The sequence below is a fragment of the Mesocricetus auratus genome, unplaced genomic scaffold (assembly GCF_017639785.1).
Source record: "Mesocricetus auratus isolate SY011 unplaced genomic scaffold, BCM_Maur_2.0 Super-Scaffold_100004, whole genome shotgun sequence".
Taxonomy (NCBI): Eukaryota; Metazoa; Chordata; class Mammalia; order Rodentia; family Cricetidae; genus Mesocricetus; species Mesocricetus auratus.
Window position 1 is genome coordinate 8,975,026 of NW_024429189.1, and position 27,289 is coordinate 9,002,314.

General features: G+C 37.5%; 1 protein-coding gene across 1 annotated transcript in view; it reads right to left on the reverse strand.

Moving 5' to 3' along the window:
* Positions 1 to 765: 765 nt before the first annotated feature.
* Positions 766 to 27,289, reverse strand: part of Nxph2 (neurexophilin 2) — a 122,581-nt gene continuing 96,057 nt past the window's right edge. The window contains exon 2 of the mRNA XM_013123255.3: positions 766 to 3,129. Coding sequence (XP_012978709.1) covers positions 2,395 to 3,129 — 735 coding nt within the window. The 3' untranslated portion in view covers positions 766 to 2,394. The remainder of the gene's footprint in view (positions 3,130 to 27,289) is intronic.

Consider the following 27,289-nt stretch of genomic DNA (forward strand, 5'->3'; position numbering starts at 1 on the left):
CTGTCAACAGATACAGATGACAACAAACACTGCTAATTTTGAAGTATTCACCTTATGCTGATATTAGGCTAGGCCCTCCATATTTGGTTATTAGCTTGTCTTTGATTTAACACTAGATTATAATAGGTTTTATTTCTTAATTTTTGGGCAGTTTATTATTCCAAGAGAAATTTGCTCATATTAATGTCCTTTTCCTTAACTCAGTACTAAAAAGCAACAATGGTTTTTATTGGAATATGTGCATTTGCATTCTTAAATGGGGTCTGACTTATAATATGCCAAGTGCTTTCATTGATGATTATGTAGTCTGAAATGAAGTTATGACTTAGAAATAGATGTGACATATGTTCTACACTACTTTAAAAATATGCCTGTGGGAAACTTGAAAAAAATCATAAATCCTGCTTGAATCGAAGAATTGCATAAATTGAGTTGCAATTTATTTCTTTCCATGGAAATGTTTATACCTCTTAGTAGTTGGACATCAGATAACTTAAAATCTAATTTTATGTTTTGAATAAAACAATGAGAGCAGCAGCTGCACCTACAGGGATTTTTTAAATTGATGTCAGATTATGTTCTATCTACTTTACATGAGTCCATTTAGTTTATAATCTTCCCAGCCAGCCCATCCTACTTAAAATATTTAAAAGAAAGATCTTAATATTTAATTGATGTTACATACATTCAGGAAGAGTAAAACATTGTGAGAAAAAAAGCAATGAAAAACCTCTTTAAAAACAAACACACACCTGGAGTCATGTGTAGAACTAGCAACTTTTTTATTTACATAAAAATGCACACATAATTCATTTGTACACAGAAAATCCTAAGTATATATGTACTCACATATTTTACAATAGATAGCATTTTACTCATGTTTCTAGATGAACATAAAATATGTCTCAAAATATTATTCACCAACCACAAAATTACAAAAGCATCCAATGATCTCAAAAAGAAACTTCAAGCATGGACTACCACATATTTACCCTAGCACAACTTGTACAAAACACAAAGTAAGACACTGCAGATACCACCAGGAATAGAACAGAATAGAGATGTGAAATAGAGAATAGAACTGTTGGCTTTCTGAACACTGTGTTAAGAACATATTTGTTGGTTAGGACTTACCTTCCATGAGTCCTCTTCGAGTATTTTACTTGATTGATATTGTACAGATGAGAAGTGAGAAAGAAGTTAACATCTACTACAGGGAGAGTAACCACATGTCTAGAGCCCTAGAAACCTTTTACCTTTTTTTCTGTTCTCATACAATGTCAAGTTGCATCACAAAGATGGCCACTCAACTTTTAGAAGATGAGGACACAGAGAGTGAAGTATTTTCAAAAGCTCAGTGACCTGGGCATTGAAGGTATCAGCATTTAACACTTAGAGATACTCAAATGTATCTCATTGTTTCCTTACAGAATCCTTATTTTCAGTCTAGTGACTATGTGAACACACACACACACACACACACACACACACACACACACACAAATATTCCTAATCTGATGAGCTACAGATAAGGAGCACATGACTGGAATTTTCTGCCCAGAAACACTTCTTTCAGTTTCAGAATTGTTCCACAAATGTATATAAAACCATACTATCAAACAAAGGCAATGAAGTCCTGAACTTTAATGTGAATAAAGTTTTAAAAAACAATCTTTCAGCATGGAAGTGTTTGGAAACATCATCATCTTCATTATTGTTGAGCTGACTTAGACCCGCATTTGCCTACCTAGTACCCTAATGCATGTTACAATACCACTCAAATGAAAGTCATAAGGGTAAAGTGCTTCAACCGCATTCTAATCAGAACTGCTCACATAGTAATATGTTTGCCTTTCCCGTAACACTCCAGCCATTAAAACAGGCATCAATACGAAGACAGCTGGTTTAAAAAGGGTTCAACACCAGAAACACAATCCATCTATTGAATACCATAGTTTGAGTTACTCTACTGAGCTACTCTTTCTAAAGAAACCTTCCAAAGCATTGCAAAGGCAGGCTCATTTGGAGATCAGAGCTCCTCACATGCACCCTTTGGTTTCCTTCACACAAAGCTACTATCGATGTTTCTTACAGAGAAGCATCATTTACAGAATGTTACCATCTCCCATGAAAGTATGATGGTTCCATAATCAGTTTGATGTTTTAGATAAAGGTTACTTATCACCAAGGAAAATGCACTCCACATTTGAATATATATATATATATATATATATATATATATATATATATTTTTTTTTAGTTGGGAACTGGACAAGGAATTGTAGTCCACTGCCAGAAATAAAAGGGACCTTTTGCCATGGAGAGTTGGGCATGTTTCTTGATCATTCTAGATAAACTGACATGAGTATTTCATTTCTATTACTGAGAGAAGATTTATCCAGAAGATAAGTATGGTGTCTCACTATGGTAATTGTAGTCAGGACAAACCTTTTGCACAAGTTTATAATCAACACTGTAAAAGGCAATGTAAATGCAGATGACCTTAAAGGGTTTGGAACATAACCAGGACACATGGCTCTGAGTCTGCTCCTGGTAGCATATCTTGGATGGGTCGAAATTGCATAGAGCAGTCTTCTTTGCCCGATCTGTTTTTTCATACTCAATACGGCAGTTGAAAGATTTGGATTCCTTGGTCTCCAAGGTAGATTGGGGGGATACTTCAAATTCCACTATTTTAGAAGGAGGTACCAAGCTCACTGAAACATTGCCCAGGCCTGTTGAATTGTGTCGGAAATAAACACTGAACGTCCCATTTCCATGATCGACAATTTTCCCTGTGATGAGCAGGTTAAGCTTGACAGTTTTAATGTTAGAATGGAAGTCACCCCACCCAAACATTTTCTTAAATTTTCCCGTTTTCACTATTGGCCGTCTTTTAGTTCTTGACAGTGGCTCTTGAATCTCTGTGATGTTGGCCAGCCAATCCCAAAAGTTTTCCATGCTGTCTGTATAAGCGGGCTTTGGGCCTGGAGGCTGCTTAACAAATAGACGCAGAGGACTGTTAATCCGCGAGTGTACCACATTTCCAACCAACGCTCCTGGAACATCTCTGTCTTCCCAGTCCACACCCTCTGTGGTGTGTATCAATTCTTCACTGTCACAAAACAGCTGTGGGAAAAGAAGAAAGAAAAATGTATTTTGGGACAGGCTTCGGATAAGCGTAGATTGATAAGGCAAAGAAAAATGAGATAGTTTAGATTCCAATGATCATTTCACACACAGGTATGTTCAGCAATATGACCAGAGCATTTAAATCAAGCAGCATAAAATGGTGGGAACAAATGCTAAAACGGTGAGGTTAAAATAAAATATTCCAGCTTCGTCGTTGCTGTAGTTCTCCTTATTTTCAGTATTTAATTTGCAGATCTGCTCAAATAAGTGATTTTGGGCCCTCGTGTGATAAACCATTAAATTTTTCACTATTTGTCCTTCTAGACATATGAATATATAAATACCAAAAATCCCTACCAAGAAGCTATGAAGCCATTTTAAGTATAGAATACTAATAAATCTTTTAAATATATTTTGAAATATATTTCAAAATTGCATTATTCAAAGACAATAAACATAATTTCATGGTTTTCTTTAAAATTCCATCTCAAAATATATAACAAAAATAATGATTATATATTTGATTTTCCATGGAAATTTTAGATGAAAAACACTATTATATATTTAGGTGCCTTACATTAAGAGACAATGATGTGAAAAGGTATACATTGATTAAGAGTCTGTATAGCTTAATACATTTTATTATAATAAAACCACACTCCAATGACACAATTACTAAGAAAGACCTATAAGTCTGTTTTGTAGGTTCCAAAGTATTTTGGTTCAAACCACAGACACTTAGATAACATTTTTAGATTTTTTTCTTTTTATTGCTTTAGCAGCAGAAGTCCTCATGATTTCCCCAAATCATTTAGTTTTGCCAACGTGGATTTTGGGGGTGAGATTATAACACGTATGAAGCTGTTACTGGAAATGAATATTTATGGGTGAGTTACAGAGAATGAGAGACAGAGGTTCCTGGTGGAAATGTAGATAGCCTCTTATCTTAATGGAACAAAAGCACTGTTGTAATGATTCCAGGGAAAACTGTCAGCATGATGAAGAGGAGGAGGAGGAGGAGCCAAGTGAGGCTGGAAGCTGGCACTGCTTCTCCAACCCACTCTCCTTCCACATCACTTGGCAAAATTCACTTCAGATTATTTTCCAAAAAGTTTCAAAAGAGAATAGATACAGAAAGGACGAAAATATCGCATTAGCTAGTTTGAAAATGTGATGTTTCTTGTTGGTCATAAAACTTGGGAAGTTTAAGTTGTAACAGAATTGGTACCCCCAACGTGGTGGCAAGAATTTCCATGTAAAACCTGACAAAAACTTTAAAAGGAAGTCTGAAAACAGAAGAACAGAGGCAAGCATGGCTTCTTGGTAGCAGCATTTCTCAGGTGAGCTCTGCTTGCTAGCGGTAAACAGAGACAAAACACAAACTTTAAGAAAGGCTTCCTAACTCAGGGTTAGTGCAAAAAACCCGGCATGGCTCTTTTAAGAGCCCCTGCCAACAAACAATTAAAGGGTGTATATGAGCAGCTGGAGACATGCTCCTTGGTGGTGACGTGAACCTAGGAACTCCACAATGAAGCTACACTCTCAGAAAGCCAAGGAATAGGGCTTAGGCCAGATGCTGCTTTTTAATTATAGCCATGCTGTTTAGCAGATGAAAGACTCAGTGGTCAAAAAATGATAGAGATATACAAGTAAAGACTGATTCAGATGAAGAAAACCTCTGAAGGGTTTGCAGTGTGTTTAAAAATATTTGTAGGCTTGGGAGATGAATGTAAAAGAATGAAGTTCTTTAAAAAAGAAATATAGAGTATCTGGGTATGGTGGCATAAACCTTTAATCCCAGGATTCAGGAGGCAGAGGTATGCAGATCTCTGTGATTTCAAGGCCAGCCTGGTTTGCAGAGTGAGTTCCAGGACAGTCAAAGATACACAGAGAAATTCTGTCTCAAAAAACCAAAAGATAAAAGTAAAAGAAATAGAGTAAAAGAAAAAGCCACGTAAAGATGGAAAATACATAGAGAGTATGTTATTGTGTTACCTTTGAATTTTTGATTGCTGATGATGGAGCAATAGCTACTAAAAGACATTTGATTATAAATGATTCTGGATTTCCCCAACCTATGTATTTTGAAAATGCCTCAGCTTCAAAATTTAAGTCTAAGAACCCAGTTCCTATGTTTCCACAGAAGACGAAAAGCTATGGATTCCTTCCAGACCAACATGGTTTAATCAAGCAAGACCCCTGAAGCAATTGCCCAGGTGATCCAACATTCAAAACATCTGAGATGATGCAGCCTCAGACTACTACAGCAAGGATTTGGCAAAGTTTCTGGGTTTTCTCAGGATCCCCTTGGAATGGACAGTGCTCCCCAAAGAGCAGGAAGCAGTCTGGAGACAACTACACCCAAATTCCCAGATCTTGTTTATAAATATTTTCATTTAAGCATGGTTGGTTATAAATGGTTAATGATCACAGTCAATCTCTTTCTTTAAAAAAGAGAATATGATATAGAAATGAATAGTTTGCATTGGTATTGATTTTGGTTTATTGATACAAATTTAAGGTCAATTTTGGTATATGCATATTTCTACTCTTGTTTAGGTATTGTATTTATATAGCTCTTTAAAAAATGTAATGTATAACAAAATACAGATTATAGATAGTAACCCATAGTAGTCAAAATTTATCATTATGTTAGGTTTTTTAGATACACAGAGATGCATTTCAAATGAATAGGTAGTCTTCAAAACCTTTAAAGACCTATAGAATATGGTATTTAAAATGGCTTATAATAGTTTTTCATGACAATGAGACACAACTGCTCTTGGCATCACCAATTACATCAGAGAGAATGATGGGCATTGAAGAAACTTGTTATGGACCTTGCCTTCAACATGACAGGAACATGTTTTACTGTATGTTGTATAAACTGGACATGCAGAACCCACAAGAAAGTGACTGTTGAACTTTTCAAAACAAGATGGGTCAGTCCTTCTGTGTTCCTGCTTCATGGAAGTCTGCCAGACATTCTGCAGGACACAGAAAAATGACTGACAAACTGTCAATACAGGCAGGACAGTTTCAAATTTCCTGTTTAACTGAGAAGTCTTACAGACACAATATGGCCTATGGACTGAAAACAGATACCCCAATGTTACAGAGGAACTTTGGGGTGATTGTCTGGGAAGTGAAATGTCTTGTCAAATCTATAATCCTTCTGTAGTCTTTTATGGAGTTGAAGACAGATAGTTATGGTTATGGTTTTCCTTAGTTATAATAAAAGATGTTACATATAAAGCTTTAGCCTCACAAAGATGGGTAGATTACAGAATATTTTCTTTAAATTTTGGCAATATTAGTAGACTAAATATTGTTAACTATAGTTCTTGCTTGATAGCTGTTTTGATATATATAATTTTACTATGTTAAAGTTAAAACCTTCCTTTTTATTTAGACAGAAAAGAGGAGATTATGGGAGAGATTCTTCTGTTTGGTATGAATATGCTCCTCTTATTGGTTTAATAAATCACTGATTGATTAGAAGCCAGGCAGGAAGTACAGGCGGGGCTACCAGACAAGGAGAATTCTGGGGAGAGAATGTAGAGAGAAGCCTCAAGGCAGACACCATGTAGCTACCAGAAAGATAGGACACCACGCATTCTCTGGTAAACCAAAACACATGGAGACACTGGCCAAACAGTTTATAGTGTGTTTATTTGGGACTAATAGGGTGAGGGACCAGGCTGGGACAGAAACCTAGTCAGACATGTCTTTACCTAGATATTCCCAGAATCACTGTGGGGCAGAGAATCCAAAGACTCAAAAGCAATGTTTTTTTTCTTTCAAAATTCTTATCACTAAAACTACTGTAGTTAGATTAGGGATGATTTGATATATCACCTATTCTTAGTTTTATGAGAACTCACATCCATTGAACATCTTAGGTGTTTACATATGCTGAATTGATAACTTCTAGACCAATAATGGTGGGGGTAAAGCTGTCCCAAAGGAAGGAACTTGCTCCACTCCATTTGGTTAAGAAACTATTTTTTAAAATCTCAGAGGAACTGGAATTTCCCTAAGAATTTCATGTTGGGGGAGGGAAAAGGTTGAAGCCTGATGTTAGCCAGAGGATGAGCTTGTCTTCCAAGAAGAGGTTTCACAATGCTCTGACCCAGCTATCAGATCACATTATTTCAAAGAAGAGGAACAGGACACTGATGGGCAAGGTCCCATTTGACCAGCACTGCTTAGTTGTGAAGACCTCTCTTGATTTTTATTTAAACTTAAGCCCTACCATCACAATATTCCAAGGAAATTTAGAGGGATCTGTAGATCTGTTTATGTTTTCTTCTTCCCAATGTGGTCACATTGTTGTCACTGTTGTTCCCCACTGATATTTGTCTCTTTAGTTGGAGTTCTCAGGAATGGTGGCTTAACATAGCTTGTTAGGGCTGCCATGGCCCACAATCTTGTACACAGTGGGTCAGTGCATTAGCACTGAACTACATCTTTAGCTCTTGGTTTAGGATTTTTACAAGTTTATTCAATTTGTCCTCAGATTCATGAGGTTCCTGCCTCTTCCCTGTCAAGTGTTATGATTACTGGCATGTGCTACCATATCTGGTGTCACTACTTCTGTCCCTCAGGTATCACAGATGACATATTCAAAAGGGAAAGATTTAGGATTTGGGGATCAAAATATATCTGATATTGTAACTATAGCTTTCTAGTTTTAGACACTTTTGGTTATAATGTACACAAATCAACAATAATAGCCATGGAGTTTAGTTTTCTGGCTCCAATGCTGACTTAGTTTCCAGAGAACCAAAAAATTTATGTCAAATGACACATATTGACCCCCAGTGAGACTAATATCACACAAGCAGATAAGAAACCCCATTTCTCTCCCACATGATCCATCCTGTTGTTGCCTACTTTCACCTGTCTACTGACTGTGAGCTTTGACTGTTTATGAAATATGTTGAGTACACCTGCTGTTTTCCAAGCATCTCCTGTTCATGAGCTATTTTGCTTTGCTTACTGATCTAGACTTGACATGGCATAACTTCAAAACTTCTTTCTCCACACCTGTTCGTCTTCCTCTCTTCCATCGGTCATATTCCTTTTGTACCCCCTTTAAAGGTGTCTTTGGTACTTGAATTCTTATTGTTTAAGATAACAGGGCTGGAGAGATAGCTCAGTGGTTAAAAACACTTGCTGCTATTGCAGAGAACCTAAACTCAGATGCTATGACAGGTGTCTCACATAGGTCATTAATTCGATCTTCAGGGACTCTAATGCCTTTGTCTGTGCCCCTGTACAAATGTACATTCACATACATATACATGAATATAAATAAAATAAAATTAACGGGGGGGGGGATGCGGGGAGGGCACGGGAGGAGGGGAGGGAAAGGGAGAGGGACCTCGTACTGACTTGTGAAGCAACCTTGTTTCTTATCTAAATTTAAAATGGAAAATAAAAAATATTAATAAAAAAAAAAGAAAAAAATTTAAAAAGGTTTTACCATTTCATTTCTTATATTACTTTAAGATATATTTTTGTACTGTACTTTTTATAATATAATTACATTTTCCCCTTCCCTTTCTTACCTCTAAACCACTCATACACCCCTTATTGCTCTCTTTCAGATTCATGGCAAATTTTTTCATTAATTGTTGTTAGATATAAACACACACACATACACATACACTAAACCTGCCCAGTCTGTATAATATCACTTATTTGCATGTTTTCGTGGCTGACCATATGGTGTAGATAACTAATAACAATTGAGGAGACCTATTTCTCTCACTCTCACCATTCCTTATTTTCTTGTAGTTCCTTGAGTGAGCTTGAGGCCCTCTAACTTTTCTCCACTCACTTTACTATGTCTATATTGTTGTCCTTGTTCAGTTCATGTTCAGCTCCGTTTGTTGGTGAGATTTTATGGGTATAGCCGCAGAAACTATCGGGAGACACAATCTCATAGTAAACTTGCGGATACACTGGTTTTTGCATTATTTATGCCTCCACAACTATTCCTGAGCCTTAGATATAGGAACTATTTTGCAGAGGTACCCGTTGGGCCTGGGCTTCACAATTCTGTACTTTTATTGGTGGTGGTTTTCAGTAGTGGTCTCCATCTGCTGCAAAGACAAATTTTCTTGATAGGGGTAGGGAATATACTAATTTTTAGGTACAAGGACACATATTTAGAGTATAGTTAGGGATTATGCTGCTTTGCTAAAATGGTGGTTGTAGGTTTTCTTCCAAGACTTACAACTTCACTAGTCTGGGTAGTTGGGTAGCTTTCCACCAGCAGGCATGATTTCCCCCTTGTTGAGTGGGTCTTAAGGCCAATTAGAGAGCTGTTGGTTACTACCAAGATATGTGTGTGACTACTTAAGCCTGAGGGTTATCATGCTATGCTGCTTTTTATTATGTTCAATGGGCATTATAACTGGGTAAGATTGTTGCTGTTTTGGAAGTTTGCATGGCACCTTCTGATACCATGAATGCTAGTCCTCAGGGAGGAGCGTTTTGGGTTTTTTCCAACCCAGGGACTTCTGGGACCTCTGTCTGATGTGCATGGTGTTTTCAGCTTAGGGATTTACCTTCTACCTCTGCAGGAGTAACCAAGGACTATAGAAATAGCCTGTAATATTTTGGGAGTTTCTTCAATGACATTGACTACACTTCAAAAGAGTTTCTTATGCCTGGTATAGAGGTTTTTGTTAGATGGCTTCGATTGTTTGGGAAATAGTGTGTATTTGGAGGTCAGAGGACAGCTTCCAGGAGTTGGCACTTTCTACCATGTAGTTATTAGGGGACTGAATACAAGGATTAAATAAGGCTTAGTGACTATCATCTTACACACTGACCAATCTCACCAGCCCCTAAATTTTTATAACCTTTTACCAATCTATACATTATTAATTGTATATATATATACACCATATATTCAAAAGTACTATTGATCACAAGCATGAAAAAAATTACAGCCCTTGCTACCAGAAATGCTTTGTCTTTATTTCTTTAAGTGTTTACTGCATGTTACATGATTGCCTGAACTTTTTCTTTTTAAAATATGTGTGTTGAAGCTAGTCTCCAAAACACCAAATAATACAATTAAAAAGTGGGGTACAGAACTAAGTAGAGAATTCTCAATAGAGGAGTCTAAAATAGCTGAAAGACACTTAAGAAAATGCTCAACATCCTTAGCCATCAGGGAAATGCAAATCAAAACAACTCTGAGATACCATCTCACTCCTGTCAGAATGGCTAAAATAAAAAACACCAATGACAGTTTATGCTGGAGAGGATGTGGAGAAAGGGGAACACTGCTAATGGGAGTGCCAACTCATTCTGTCACTTTGAAAATCAATATGGAGATTCCTCAGGAAAATCGGAATCAGTCTACCACAAGATCCAGCAATTCAACTCTTGGGCATATACCCAAAAGATGCACATTCATACAATAAGAATGTCTGTTCAACCATGTTAATAGCAGCATTATTTGTAATAATTAGAACATAGAAGCAACCTAGATGCCCTCAACTGGAGTGAATAGAGAAATGTGGTACATTTACACAATGGAGTACTATTCAGTGGATAAAAACAATGGAATCTTGAAATTTGCAGACAAATGTCACTAGAAGATACCATCCTGAGTAAGGTAAACCAGCCACAAAAAGATAAGCATGGTATGTACTTACTCATACATGAATTTTAGACAAGGACCAGGGGATTGCCAGCCTACAATCCCACCGCCAGAGTGTCTGGGAAACAGGGGCGATCCTAAGAGAGATATGCATAATACCCTGGAGAAGGGGAATGGGACAGAATCTCCTGAACAGATTGGGAGCATGGGGAGAGGGGAGGGGACAGAGAGCTGGGAGACAGAGAGGTGGAGGACAGGAGGATAGAGGAGGACAAAGGGGAGCAGGAAGGTTGAGTTAGGGGAAGAATAGAGGAGAGCAGGATGAGAGATACCATAATAGAGAAAGGCATTATAGGTTTGAGGAGAGATCTGGCATTAGTGAGATTTTCAGAGATCTACTAGGATGACACAAACTGGCAATCTAAGCAATAGTGGAGAGGCTACCTTAAATGCTCTCCACTGATAATGTGATTGATGATTAACATATATACCATCCTAGAGTCTTCATCCACAGCTAAACACTGAACTGACCTCCTGGAACCCAGTTGCAGAGAGGGAGGAGTGGTGAGCAAAGGGGTCAAGGCCAGGCTGGAGAAACCCACAGAAACAACTGACCTGAGCAAGAGGGATCTCTTGGACCCCAGACTGATGACTGAGAGGCCAGAATGGGACTGATCCAGACTCCTGAACGTGGGGGTCAGTGAGGAAGCCTTGGCAATCTATGGGGCCTCAGGTAGATCAGTATTTATCCCTGCCATATGAATGGAATTTGGGAGCCCATTCCAGATGAAGGGATGCTCTCTCAGCCTGGCCACATGGGGGAGGGCCTAGTCCCTGCTAGGGACGGTATTACAGACTTTAGAGATTCCCCATGAAGGGCCTCACCCTCCCTGGAGAGCAGAGGGGGGATGGTGTGGGGTATTGATGAGGGTGGGAGAGAAAGGGAGGGAGAGGGAGCTGGGACTGACATGTAAAGCAAACTTGTTTCTAATTTAAATAAAAAAATGGAAAAATAGAATATTTCTGTTGAATCAGTGCTTTGTTCAACTTCCTTGCCAGTGTCTTTTGTTTGTTTGTTTCTGAAAACCTATAAATATTGTTCCCAATTCAGTGGCAATGTTTTTCAATCTTTTCTAATTCTAATGAATTTTAGGACATGCAATAGACCTCAGCATTTTATAAGACCCTTCCCTTATACTAGACTGTTGATGTTACAGTTCCGAGGTTACTCACTCATGGTCTTAGTGTTCATTTTCTGTGAAGAGGAACCATGTACATGACAACTCTTATAAAGGAAAACATTTCCTTGGGGCTAGCTTACAATTCAGAGGTTTAGTTAATTATTGTCATGACAAGAAGTATGACAGGATGCAGGCAGGTGTGCTGGAAAAAGAGCCTAGAATCCTAGAATTCTACATCTGGATTGAGAGGTAGCAGGAAGAAAGGAGAAAGAGAGCGAGAGAGGGAGAGAGAGAGACAGAGAGAGAGAGAGAGAGAGAGAGAGAGAGAGAGAGAGAGAGAGAGAGAGAGAGAGAGAGAGAGAGAGAGAGAGAGATCCACTAGGTCTGACTTGGGATTCTGAAACCACTGGTGACACACTTCTTCCAACAAGGTCACACTCATACCAACACACACCTCTTCCTAATAGTTGTACTCCCTAATGAGTAAGAAAATATATGAGCTTATGGGGGGCATTCCTATTCAAACTACCCGTATTCACTGATAAAAGCAAATGGCTATTCATTCCTTTTTTTTAAAGATGTATTTTCCAAAAATATTTAGAAAGATATAACAGAACTTTATATAAACATATGTGACTCCCCTAGTGAGGAAACAAAATCAAATTTAGGTCTATCAATGAAATAAATTAGATGAAATTATTTATATAAAGGTTATTTAATTCTTCTAAAAGGTATTACATTGAGATTCAAAACATAATTCTATTCCTAAAATAATCATTCTAACACACTCTTCTTCATTTAGAAACATACTGAAGGAGCCCTTGACTTTATGGTTGATTTGTGTAAAATAATATTTAGCCAGTAGGTTGTACTATAACATTTCATCTCTGCATTAAAAGACCTGTCTGGAAATTTCTTATATAGGAAATGTTTATATCATATGTACATGCACCATTTGTGTATAAAATACCTACTTCTCTATCATTCATTTATCTATTTCCACAGACTATCATCTTTAATTTGCTTTGGCAAAATCATTAGTCAAGTTGATAAACACTGCAATTCCTCTGAGTAGTGTTTACAATTCCAACTTTTGGAGCTAAGTCCAAGACTCAGCAAGGAGTTCAGTAATGATTTTCTAGTGTAAATAAAAATAGAAATACATTTCTCATCATCTTTAATGCTGATGAAACTGTATCCATTTCCATACTTCCTCCTCTTCTGGTGTAACTTGTTCATCTCCCTTTTATTTTAGGTCATCACTATGTGGTGTCATCACTGAGAAAGTACATTTATTTTATAGGGGAATTCAGCAGATCTGCTAGATGGCTGCATGATATAAGTTTCTAAAGTTCATGAAGGGAGACAGACTAGATGGACAAGCTACAACTCTGCTCCTTTTATACACATATAGCCTTATACAGAGAGAAGCAACATGATATGGTATGAAAAACAACCATTTAGTGATCATGTATAATAAGTATTTCACCTCCCATAAGTCCAAGACCAAACACCATTTTGTTTTCATTTATATCTTGTGTGCTTTCTTTTTAAGATAAAGAAAAATGGTTAGAGACTAATACATAGCACATGGCCCTTAATAATCAATATTTCTTCCATGTCGAAATGCAGAACCTTCAGGCTCCTACTGAACACTGTCTCTAAAGAATTATACAAATTCATAAAGAACTGACTAATGAGTAATTGAACATTGTGTTCTCTGCCATATGATAAATTAACAGCTCGGTAGAAATCTGCCTTCTCAACCAAGGAGATCGATCATTTCCTTATATTTGTAGTCTCACTAGCAGTGAAATCACATGTAGATCAGAGGCATACAGGTAAACTCTCCTTGCTGACAAAATGTGTTTATGGATTTAAAATTTTTTTTACAAAATTCATTATAAAATGTTTAAATAACTTAATACAGCACAAACCAAATTAACTCAAAAGTATATAGAGTTTTTGTTTTTTGTTTTTGGATTTACGAGACAGGGTTTCTCTGTATTGTTTTGGAGGCTGTCAGACCAGGCTGGCCTCAAACTCACAGATATCGGCCTGCCTCTGCCTCCTGAGTGCTGGTATTAAAGGGGTGCGCCACCACCGCTGGGCCAGAGTGGAGTTTTATAATGAGGAAGTAAGAACAAGTGTTGATCTCTATCTGTTTGGACATAATCTGTTTTCAACACATTTATCAAGGCTTAAGTAATTTATGTTTTGGTTGGATCAATCAATTTCTATAATCACACACATTAGGTAGATACAATTATATCATATTAGGCTTTTCTGCTTCTTACAAAAGAATCCAAAAAGATTAGTAAGAGCTCAAACTGTCATCAATTAATTGAAGCAGTTAGAGAAAAGCAGGTAGGATAAAAAGAGCATTTCATTTCAGTTCCTTTTGTTGTGGTGGTGAAGAAGGTGGCTGACAAGCTCAAGTCATTCATCTTAACAAGCTGAAGTTGAATTTCACTGATAATTAAATGCATTTTTCTTGGAGACAGGAAAAATGCAATGAATTTTATAGTAGCATATGTGAGAATTTGTCACAGATTATAGAAATAATTTATAAACCAAAAGGCCTATTTCTCTGAAAACATTTTTAAAAAAAATTTCCACTATGCCTGCTAAAATTCTTAATAAGCATTACTTTGGAATAATTTTAGTTAACATAATAATTGCACAATATGGAGTGTTTTAATGTGCTGTGCTCAGTTTCCTACATTGTTAACTTCTAACAATAAAATGCACTTTTCATTAGCAGTGAGGTACCAACACAGATATACCTCATTTTCAGGCCTGGATTTTCCTTCTTTTTCCTTACCATTCACTGTGTATTCCAGAATCTCACTATGTCATTGTGAATCCCTATGCAACTTGTCCAACACAGGACATTCACTCAGATTTTTGTGACTCACCATTGCTTTGATTTTTTGAGGACTATTGGGCAGATGATTTTTAGAATGCTCCCCAACTAAGGCATGCCTGCTTTTTTCATAGTCAGGCTGAACTGATAAGATTGCAGGAAGAACTTGAATGTTAGTACTGCTTTCATCCCTTTTATTGAAGAGTCTGTGCTAGAAAAATAACTGCTGTTTATGTTGATATGCTGATAAGGTGAGAAAATCCTTAAGAAAACTGTTTTCATTCAGAATTATTGTAATGCCTTTAAAACAAACATTTGAGCTCTTTAAGACCAATGGCTCTAAACATGCATCTTCTGACTTAAAAGGAAAACATTTGATATTAAATTGTTCTGTTTAACAAAATAGCACGTCTGGAAAAATTGTCAAATAGCTCCCAAACATATTTTTTGAAAGAATTAACTTCACTGGTCAATTTACTTTTGTCCATACATGAAATCACAAGAATGCTTACAACACTCCCATACTAGCTTTCTAATTACTGGGCGAATAAGAATGACGGAGTGTGCTGACAGAGCCTGTCTAGTGTAAGAAGGAATATGTTGGCATAACCATTTGTAGCTGAATATATACATCAAAATAATTATTCTGGGAGTCATGAATGAATAAAAGAACCTGAAGGAGATGATCTCAGTTAGATGGGATAAGAACAAAGCACAGAAGAGCAGGACAGAAACAGGAAATCATGTCATTGTTTTAGCACCTTTTACAAAGCTTGTACTGCCTTTGTGCCTTTTCTTATCAGAAAAAAATGGCAACAACTCAAAAAAAACCCATAGCTCTTTAAAGAGATAAATGGGATTATGAGATGGATGGTGAGTTTGGATGAGACAAGTCTTTCTGTAGGGACTCTGGATAAGTAGGTTAAGGGTACAGTGCCAGAGGAGCAAGAACTGGAATCTCCTTCAAATAAACATCTCTTACTTTGTTTATCACCTTTCAACATACTTTCCTAATATATTACCCCTGGTGCTTGTAATTATGCTCAGCACTGGAAGTTTAATACTGCAAAGGACAAACAGGTCTTTGGTTCTACCAAAAGTATCATAATTTTTCTGGCCTTTCAGGTTCTATGCTGGACTCCTCAGTTGCAACTCAGTGAAGAGGAGGAAATGTAGTCCTTCCCGGTGCAATGTTTACAAGACTGGGGATAGAAGCATTAAAGGAATAGCCATCCCAATTGAGGGAACAGAGGCAATAAGATAGAAAGGACTGAGTAGAGCTGCACGATTAATATCAAGTTTTATTCAGATACAGAAAGGCATTCAAGATGTCCCAGTTGACACTTAAAAGTGAATGAATTAGTCAAAAGATAAACAAATCTGTTTGGGTATTTTACATTCCTTCATCACTAAATAGAAATTCTGTATTGATTGGCTGGCTTCTAGTTACTAATGAGAATATAGTAACATTATGGACAGTTAAATTTCCTTGTAAGAAGCTAATTGTGACATTTCATACTACCATATGTATAGCCCGATTCTCACTGTGTTCTGAATTCCTGGCTTTCAAATGCAGAAGAAAGGACCTTTATCAAGGCTTGCCATTCCCTTTTACACATTCACAGAGCTATGAAGAGTTTGTGATATATTTTCCCATGTTCAGAAACAGACAGACTTTGCCATGACTATCATAATCATCTTCCGAAATTCTCTGTAGGTTTGATAGGTCAGAGATACTTGTTAATGAATGGAATTTGTTCTAAATAAATAATAATATTGCAAATTTACTAGTGTGTTTATTGAGTTCTAGAAATCTGCTAATAGACAACAAATCTAACTAATGTTTCTGATTGACATTGTATATATTAGTGTGTATATCTAAGAAAAAACAGAATAATTTAATTGTCCCTACAGTTAGATTGTCAAAGAGACTTTTGTACTACAAATGCTTGCTTTTTATATTTTTATTTAGTGAGCTATTATTGAGAGGGAGAGAACGCCATGATGCTCACAGTGAGATCTGGGGAATCTTGTGGAGCTGGTTCTCTTCTTCCACCGTCATGTGATACCAGGGAACAAATTCAGGTTGACAGGCTTGTGAAGTATGTTCCCTTACCCACCAACCATTGTGCTGGTCCCAAGGTTTTGAGTTTCTGTATTTGCTTTGAACAATTATATTTACACTTTAAGCTAGCTTACTTCAAAATGCTTGCTGTAACACACACAACTCACAATACATTGCATAGATTACCTGACATTAAAAAGAAAGCATTATGACTTATAATTATATACAGCATGGCAATAATTTGTATTCCTTTATTTATAACAGAAGAAAATCTTGACTCTCCAGGAAAAATAGCAATTAACTATATGTCCCCATATAGTATATTGACTTTTCAAATACTAAGGATCTAGCATATGCTGCCACAGATAAATTAACAAAAATCTAAACAAATAATTTTTGAAGGCAGCTGTTTTGGGCTTTTTGGATAATCCAGAAACACTTATTTTCTTTCAGTGTGACAAGAAATACTGATCTGCTTGATGGATTTGTTTACATTATTTTAACTATTGAATCTATATAGCCAGCAATTAATTATTTCATTTTGTGTCCTTGTTTAAGCCAAGAACTCTAAACTGGCCACCGTTTTATAGCCTGAAGGTGGATCACAGATGATTTTAAAGCTGAAAAATAGAACCAATAATGAAATGTGTTCTGCAGCCTCACTTTTGTTGCTTGCATGTAGCTGACATAATTGGATTGCTTTAATAATCCTGTTTTATTCCCTACAGTTAAAAAGAAATGACAACTTGCTTTGCAGAAACCACACACACACACACACACACACACACATAAACACACACACACACAAGCGTGCGCGCACGTGTGTGCACACACACAGCTTGTAAATATATCTTGAGAAACATTTTCTCTGAGGAGAGAATTTTCCAGAATGTTGTCCATACAGTCTTGTGCCTACTAGACACATTTATAGTGATTTATTGATGACAAGCACTCAAGCACTGCAGCTTGCCTGAGAGTAATATTTCTGGTTCTCCATTATAAAACTATCACAACATATTAAGGAAAAAAGTAAAATGAAGAATAACAGAATCACACATCTGTCAATATATTAATTGCACATATTAATATTTCATGTCATTCTTTCAAAATTCATTTTGCATTTGAAAACAAATGATTGCCTAGGAAAAAAAGCTAAACAGTTGCCATCCTTTTTGATGAGAGTCACATGTTCATTTTATCTTTAGAAAACTTTTAATACTCTTTACAATTTTCTAAATTGATACAGGAACTAACAGGAAATATAGATCTGGAGACAGAAATCTCATCAGTAAGAGCCAAAAAGTTCAATTGCAATGTTTGGCAGTAGTTTTACTGGTAAGGTTAAATATGGCAACACTTATTTTATCTACATGACAGTAATCATTGACAGAAATATCACCTGCATAAAAAATCTGTACAAATAACTGTGTACAATGGGTCACTTTAGATTGGGTGCCCAGGAGAGAATCTCACAGCTGTGGAGGTGACATTTAAGCTCACATATGCAAGATTATGTGGGTCTCATCATTGATGTGAAGGGCGTATTATAGGAATAGGGAATATGTGTGTGAAGGTCTACTGGTGGCAAGACAAAACTCTGAATTTAAATAACTGAATAAAAATGGTTTGTGGGGACAAGGACAAAGGTAGGCAGGGATCAGGTCATGTGGACAGTAAGCTGAGTATGTTACTTTCTGATGTTGTTTAATAAAAAATGTGTTGAATATTTAGGAGGTAAATGTGTTGCACCCAGAAAAGTATACAGATAATATTGTTGGAGTAATTAAAATTAAGGGTTTGAAATAGTTGTTTCTACACTTCCATTTGAATGCCATTTCAGTAGTTTATATCAAGTTGATGTGTCAACTTGACATGTTGATCTGAAGCGAGCCAGAACACGAACTTTTATATCAGAGAAATGATTCTTTATTGTGTGATCAGCTAATGATACACTAATTTATGTAGTCTTGAGTTCTGAGCAGCTAGTTAAGAAGTTTAGTTAAAATGGTGTGTGTGGGGGTTAGGGACACATAGAGGTTATAAAGTCACGTGGAACGTAAAAGGCACCCAGTTTTATCCAAGTCCCAGCCACATTTTCACAGACCACAGGCGTGTGACCATAGCAATTTTTAGTCCTTTCACCAGTTTAGCTGCTGGCTTTACATCACCAAGTGATCTCAGTTAATACCTCAGGAAGGAGAAAAATCGGCAAAGAATTTGTGCTTAAAACTCTGATCTCCAACATAATGAGATACAATAAAAAGGCTGTTGATTTAAGATATCAATTTAGGGATATATATGATCCATTTATAACCCAATATACTAGTAACAGCAACACACAGTAATACAGCAGTGATCAGAAGTTTCCCTACAGACCATACTGTCCAGATTGGATTAACCTTCAGAAGGCTATGAGGAGAGTTCATTGTAAGGCACTGTCATTTGCAGTGCCCACACAAACCTGTGGGTCTGGCTTTAGAAGATTTTTACAGTTCTTGCTGAGGCATGCTTTTGTAAAACCTGTTTCTAAGCACTGTGTCTTCCTGAATATTGTCACCTGAGTATAGTTAACTGCTTGGAATTCCTCAGGGGACTGACGATGTTTGTCAGTGCAGCAGTAACCCCCTTTTAGATCAATGTTTTCTAATTAATGAGTTCTTCACTCATATAAACACTAAAAATGTTAACTTTACCTCCAAGTTTCCTTTTAACATATCTTAACATCTGGGGCCAGTGAATATGGCCTTACTGGAAATAAGGACCTCACAAATATAAAAAGATTAAATCATAAAGGTTCCAATCCAACAAGAAAAGGAAAGCATACAAATAGAAAGCCATGCACAAACATCAATTTGGATAGTAGCACGGAGCCAGAGATGGCCTGCCATACCTAAAGAAGGCCTGGATCTACTGAAAACAGAAAAAGCAAGGCACTTCTTTTCCTGGAGGTGGCAGAGGATACGTGGCCCTAGCAGCACATTCTGAAAACTTTGAAAGAAAAATTCCTGTTTATTGAATCCACAGGCTTGCAGTACGGTGTCCCCTTATCTTCAGTTTTACTTTGATGTGCGTGTGGTGAAACAAAATCTGAAACCTTCAGTGTTCGCATAGACTCAAAAGAGACCACATTCATACGGCGTCTATGGCCGCAAAAGAGTGTAACTGCTCTATTTTACGATTAAGTTTTTATCAGACCTTAATGTACATAATTAATATATTAAACTTTATCATAGCCTCACCAGATGAGAAGCACAAGACACTCTTTTTCTTGGAAGTCACTGGCCACAGTGGCCAGGGAATGAAGTAGGCGATTTTAATTCTCCTTCCTATCTTTCAATTCCAATCACCCAGCCTTATTCCCAGTATGGCAGCAGACTGCCTGCGGCATCCTCTCCTTCCTCTCTGCACCCACTCCCAGGAAACTAAACGTATCTTCTCTTATAGGCTGCCTTCCTTTCTCCATTCTTAACTTTCAGCCTCTGACACAGTAAGCACTCTCTTTTGGCCAGGGAATTAGGTAGGTGATCATCATTCTCTTTCCAGTCCTCCATCTTCAATTCTCCAGTCTCATCCCCATCTTTGTAGTAGGTCACTTGTCTTCCCTGTCTTCCTCTACTCCCTACGGACTCTGTAGATCATCATGTCAGACCAGCTTTCTTCCCTTCTGTGGACTCTCTCAACATCCCCCCCCCTTTTTAGCCCATCCTTATTCCTGCATGTCAGCTGCCAATACATGCAAACAAGTTCTTTTTGGTGAAATCTCAGTGGTCACACCTGATATAGACTCAGAATCACTACCAAGGAATGGAAAACCCACCCAACAAAGAAAAGACCAGATTTAAATGCCTAAAATTACAATCAATCCAACCCAGAGGCCTAGATATCAGGCACAATCAATTACAGTGGTGATGATATGTCTTCATGAGAGCCTAGTAACTCTGCTACAGGAGACCACGAGAAAGCCAATAAATGAAACACAAGACAAGGACTTCAAAATGGCTATCATGAATGTGTTCACAGACCTTAGAGAAGATATGAATAAGTCCATTAATGAACCTGTGAAATAACAAATAACAGTGGAATGAAATTAAGAAAACTGTTCAAGACATGGAAATAGAAATGAAATCACTCAAGAAGTAAAAAAATTCAAAGTGAGATAAAACTGGAAATGAAAAATTCAGGAACTTGAACCAGTAATCTTCACCAGCAGAGTAGAAGAGATAGAACAAAGACTCTTAGGCATTGAAGACAAGATAAAAAAAATGAACACCCTAGTTAAATGTTAAATCTAAAAACATCAAGGCAGAAATGCAAGATGTCTAGGACAATATGAAAAAACTCAAACCTAAGACTAGTAGGAATAGAGGAAGGAGAAGAAACCCAGGTCAAAGCACAGAAAATATGTTTACCAAAATCATAAAAGAAAATTTTCCCAACTTAAAGGAGATACCCACCGAGGTACAAGTTGCACAAAGAACACCAAATAGACATGACAAAAAGAAGTTCTCCATGATAATAATATCAAAACACTAAGAAAGAATACTTAAAAGCTTTGAAGGAAAAATAGCAAGCAACATGTAAAGATAGAACTACTAGAATAATAAAATCTACACAACTCATTGAGCCCATAAGCCACATTCATGCCCACCTACAGTCTTTAACCCTACAGACTAGTGTTCATGGTATTAAAATGTACTCTCTGAATGCTACCAAAGGAGAAAGGTAAAAACCAAAAGCAGCTACAAACCCTGTGATCTACAATGGAGACCTGCATGCAAGGTAAGCTAATGTTCATGCTTTGGGACCAATGAGTATATAATTGGATTTAAGGCCCACTCCATGGGATGGAGCCCATGTTCTACACTGTTTAAATAGCCAAGAACCTGAGACTATACAGGTCAGGGATCTAGGAGAAAATCAAATTACACTGTTCTGCAAAAGGAACACAAAAATAAAATGAGTCCTAACAACATTCTGCTATATGCATAGATCTGGGTCTTGATTATTAATCACCACAGAAGCTTCCTGCAACAGTAGATGGGAATAAATACAGAGACCCACAGATGAAGCAAGTCTCCAAAACAGCAAAGGACCCAATTAAAAAGTGGGCTGCAGAACTAAATAGAGAGTTTTCAATAGAGGAGTCTGAAATGGCTGAGAGGCACTTGAGAAAGTGCTCAACATCCTTAGCCATCAGGGAAATGCAAATCAAAACAACTCTGAGATACCATCTCACTCCTGTCAGAATAGCTAAAATCAAAAACACCAATGACAATTTATGCTGGAGAGGATGTGGTGAAAGGGGAACACTCCTCCATTGCTGGTGGGAGTGCCAACTGGTTCAGCCACTTTGGAAATCAGTATGGAGATTCCTCAGAAAAATGGGAATAAACCTACCACAAGACCCAGCAACTCCACTCTTAGGCATATATCCAAAAGATGCCCATTCATACAACAAAGATGTCTGTTCCACTATGTTCATAGCAGCTTTATTTGTAATAGCCAGAACTTGGAAGCAACCTAGATGTCCCTCACCCGAAGAGTGGATAGAGAAAATGTGGTACATCTACACAATGGAGTACTATTCAGCAGAAAAAAATAATGGAATCATGAGGTTCGCAGGCAAATGGATGACACTAGAAGAAACCATCCTGAGTGAGGTAACCCAGTCACAAAAAGAGAAACATGGCATGTACTCTCTCATATATGGATTTTAGACATAGATCTGGGGAGTGCCAGCCTACAATCCTATGGCCAGAGAGTCTGGGAAACAGAAACTTCATTTAGTGGCTCGAAGAAGAGGCAGACTCCCTTGGTTAAGTACTGAGCTGAACTCAAGAAAGCCAGTAACAGAGAGGGAGGACTAGTGATCAAAGGGATTAAGACTGGGCTGGTTTATCCCCCAGAAGCAGCTGACCAGAAAAAGGTTAACTCTTGAATCCCAGGCATCAGCCTGGGAATCCAGCATGGGACTGATCAATACCTCCTGAATTTGGGTGTCAGTGAGGAGGCCTAGGGAATCTATTGAGCCTTGGACAGCAGATCAGTACCCATCCCAAGTATACACACGGACTCTGGACTCCCATAGAACAATGTGAGGTGCACTCTCACCCTGAACTCTTGGGGAAGGGTCTAGGCCCTGCCCTATATGAAATGACAGACTATGGACACCCCCATGGAGGGCCTCACCCTCCCTGGGGGAATGAGGGGATAACGGGGGGGGGGTTGGGGGGAGGGCACGGGAGGAGGGGAGGGAATGGGAGAGGGACCTGGAACTGACTTGTGAAGCAACCTTGTTTCTTATCTAAATTTAAACTGGAAAATAAAATATAAAAAAGAACTGGGATTCTGGGTGCACAGCATCTTATCCAGCTCTATAGTATCAAAAAAATGACTTTCTTCTCAAGTGATTTTATGCTATGTCAAATGGGTAATTAATGCTAATTATCACCAAAAATGATTGCTTTGCAGACCATTGTGTCCTTAAAATAATGAATTCTACATTTTGGCATTTTGTTGAAATTCTTGAATTAAACAACAATTTTGGACCTTTGAAAAAGAAAAAGAAAAAAAACAGTGAATAAACAAACAAATAAATGGAAACAAACAGTGTAAAGATGTCACCGTCTTAGAATAAAAATACTGAAAAATGAATGAAAATCAAATGGGACACGGAAGCAAAAAGTTGCTGCTATCAGGTAGACTAGAACTAAAATTAATCAGACAGTTTAGGACACTTTATTTTAAGCAAGGGAACACCTAGTCAAGAATACATTTACAGCAAACTCGGACACACCCAATTTCATAAAACATGTACTCCTGGACTTAAATATACAGATGAACATGAAGCCACTAATGTTAGGTTGTTTCAATACCCTGCTTTCTCCAATGAACAGAAAGAAAATACAAGCCAACTAATAATATAGTAGTTATAAATAGCTTTGTACTTTGCTGGCAGTATATATTTGTAGAACTTTTCTGGAAGGTAGTTCACATTATGTAGAAAAGTCTTTAAAAATCGTCATTCTAGGACCAGGTAAACCGGGCCCTGTATCCGGGCCAGCCTTCCAGTGCCTGGGGACTGCAATAGAGCCTCCCCTCCCAGCTGGAGCCATGCACCCCAGATTCCTGGTTTTCTTTCCCACCAACAGGACAAGGTAAACAAGGCCCTGTATCCAGGCCTGCCTTCCAGTACAGGGGACAGCCAGAGAGCCTCCCATCCCAGGAGGAGCCACTTTCCCCAGATTCCCAGTCTTCTCTTCCACCAACAGGACCAGGGGGCAAGGACCAGTGCCTGCAGACCTCCAATTGGAGCCTAAGCACCCACACCCCAGATTCCCAGTCTTCTTCTTTTCTACCCACAGGACTGAGACCAGGAAGGGGAGAACTACCAGAGTATTGGACTTGCTTGTACCTACCGAAAGGGAACTCTGGTCCTAACCACCAGACCAGTAAGGGGCTCTTGCTTCACCCACTAGAAAAAGGGATAGGAAAGAGACAAAAACACACTCAGCAACAGAAAAACAAATATGACACCGCTACATTCTAGAGACTACAAAATTCCAATGCAAATGAAGCAGAAGAGAATGACCTTATGAAAAACTTCATGAAAATGATAGAGGCCCTAAAAGAGGATATAGGAAAATCCCTCAAAGAAATGGAAGAAAAAGCAAACCAAAAAAATGCAAGAAAAGGAAGAAGAAACAAACCGGAAAATGCAAGAAATTGAAGAAAAAACAAACCAAAAATTCAAAAAATGCAACAAATGGATGAAAAGACAAAGCAAAAATTGCAAGAAACAATTCAAACAGTGCAAAGGTTGAAAACTGAAATAGAGACAATAAAACAAACCACAGTCTGAAGGAAGGCTGGAAATAGAAAAGCTGGGCAAACAGTCAGGTACTAAAGATGCAAGCATAACCAACAGAATACAAGAGATGGAAGAGAGAATCTCAGGTGTTGAAGATACACTAGGAGAAATTGATTCATCGATCAAAGAAAATCTTAAGTACAACAAATCCCTAACACAAAACATCCAGGAAATATGAGACACCATGTAAAGACCAAACCTAAGAATAATATCGATAGAAGAACCTCACCATGTTCAAAAAATTGGAATAACTCCATGCAACTTATCAGACTACCATTCGTTAAAATTAGAATTCAACAACAACAGACGTTGCAGAAACCCTACAAATTCATGGGAATTGAATAAAGCACAACTGCACCATTCCTGGGTCAAAGAAGAAATAAAAAAAAAAAAGAAATTAAAGACTTCCTAGAATTCAATGAGAATGAAGCCACAACATACCCAAACCTATAGGACACTTTGAAAGCAGTGCTACGAGAGAAATTCATAGCACTAAGTGCCCACATGAAGAAACTGGAGAACAGTTACACTAGAGAATTAACAGCACAGCTGAAAGCCCTAGGACACAAAGAAGGAAACTCACACAGGAGGAGTAGATGCCAGGAAATAATCAAACTGAGGGCTGAAATCAATAAACTAGAAACTAGGAAAACAATACAAAGAATCAATGAAACGAAGAGTTGCTTCTTTGAGAAAATCAACAAGATAGACAAACCTTTGTCCAAACTTACCAAACGGCAGAATGTGAACATGCAAATTAACAAAATCAGAAATGAAAAGAGGAACATAACAACGGACTCTGAGGAAATTCAGAGAATCATCAGGTCATACTTTGAAAACCTGTACTCCACAAAAATTGAAAATTTAAAGGAACTGGACAATTTTCTGGATAGCTATCACTTGCCAAAATTAAATCAAGAACAGAGAAGCTATTTAAATAGACCTATAACCCCTGTGGAAATATAAGCAGTCATCAAAAGTCTCCCAACCAAAAAAAAAAAGCCAAGGTCCAGATTTCTACCAGAAATTCAAAGAACAGCTTATACCAATTCTTCTCAAAATATTCACTCAATAGAAGTAGAAGGGTCTTTGCCAAACTCTTTCTATGAGGCATCAATAACATTGATACCCAAGCCATACAAAGGCATAACTAAGAAAGAGAACTTCAGACCAATACCCCTCATAAACTTTGATGCAAAAATACTCAATAAAATACTGGCAAATCGGATCCAAGAACACATCAAAACAATCATTCACCACAATCAAGTAGGTTTCATCCCAGGGATGCAGGGATGGTTCAACATATGAAAATCCATCAATGTAACCCACCATATAAACAAGCTGAGAAACAAACATCACATGAACATCTCACTAGATGCAGAAAAAGCCTTTGATAAAATCCAACACCCCTTCATGAAGAATGTCTTGAAGAGATCTGGGATGACAGGAACATACCTAAACATAATAAAAGCTATGTACAGCAAACCAATATCCAACATCAAACTAAATGGACAGAAACTCAAGGCAATTCTGCTAAAATCAGGAACAAGACAATGCTGTCCACTCTCTCAATTTGTTTTCAATATTGTTCTTGAAGTTCTAGCTAGAGCAATACGACAACAAAAGGAGATCAATGGGATACAAATAGGAAAAGAAAAAGTCAAGCTTCCAATATTTGCAGATGATATGATAGTTTACATAAGTGATCCAAAACACTCTACCAGGGAACTCCTACAGCTGATAAACACTTTCAGCAAAGTAGCAGGATACAAGATCAACTCAAGAAAATCATTAGTCCTACTATACAGCTGATAAAAGGGCTGAGAAAGAAATCAGAGAAACATCATGTTTCTAGAAAACCAGGACTAGAAAACAGGATGTACCTGTGGCTATCATCTGACAAACAACTCAGAGACCCTGTGGGGACTAGGCTCCAACACTGCATCCCCTATAACTGATATGTGCATAGTGTGACTCACTATTTATACTGTGGCAACCTACAAACAGCCAAAATCTCTAAAACATGAAGATAATTGTGCAGATATTCTTTGATAGAATTATGTAAACTCATTTTCTAGTATTTTTAAATAGTAATGGATTGTAATAATGAGGGGAGTGATTTTTTTTTGGTTTTACGAGACAGGGTTTCTCTGTATTGTTTTGGAGGCTGTCGGTCCAGGCTGGCCTCGAACTCACAGAGATCCTCCTGCCTCTGCCTCCCGAGTGCTGGGATTAAAGGTGTGCGCCACCACTGCCCGGCAAGGGGAGTGATTTTTTAAAGCATATCTATTTAATTGTACCTGAGCTATTACATATTACAAACATGAGGAAAAGTTAAAATAAATATTCTAAATAATTATAGGACAGAAAGTTCACTGATGGTTTTCCTCTTAAATTCAATCCATTTGTATATTTTGGAGCTTATAGTAAGCTAGTATAAACTGAATTAATGTCTTCTAAATAGATTGGAACTACAATATATATAGTCCAATGCTAATAGATTCCAAATCGCTGTTCATCAGAGACTCATTATCTCTTCTAGGTCAGGGTA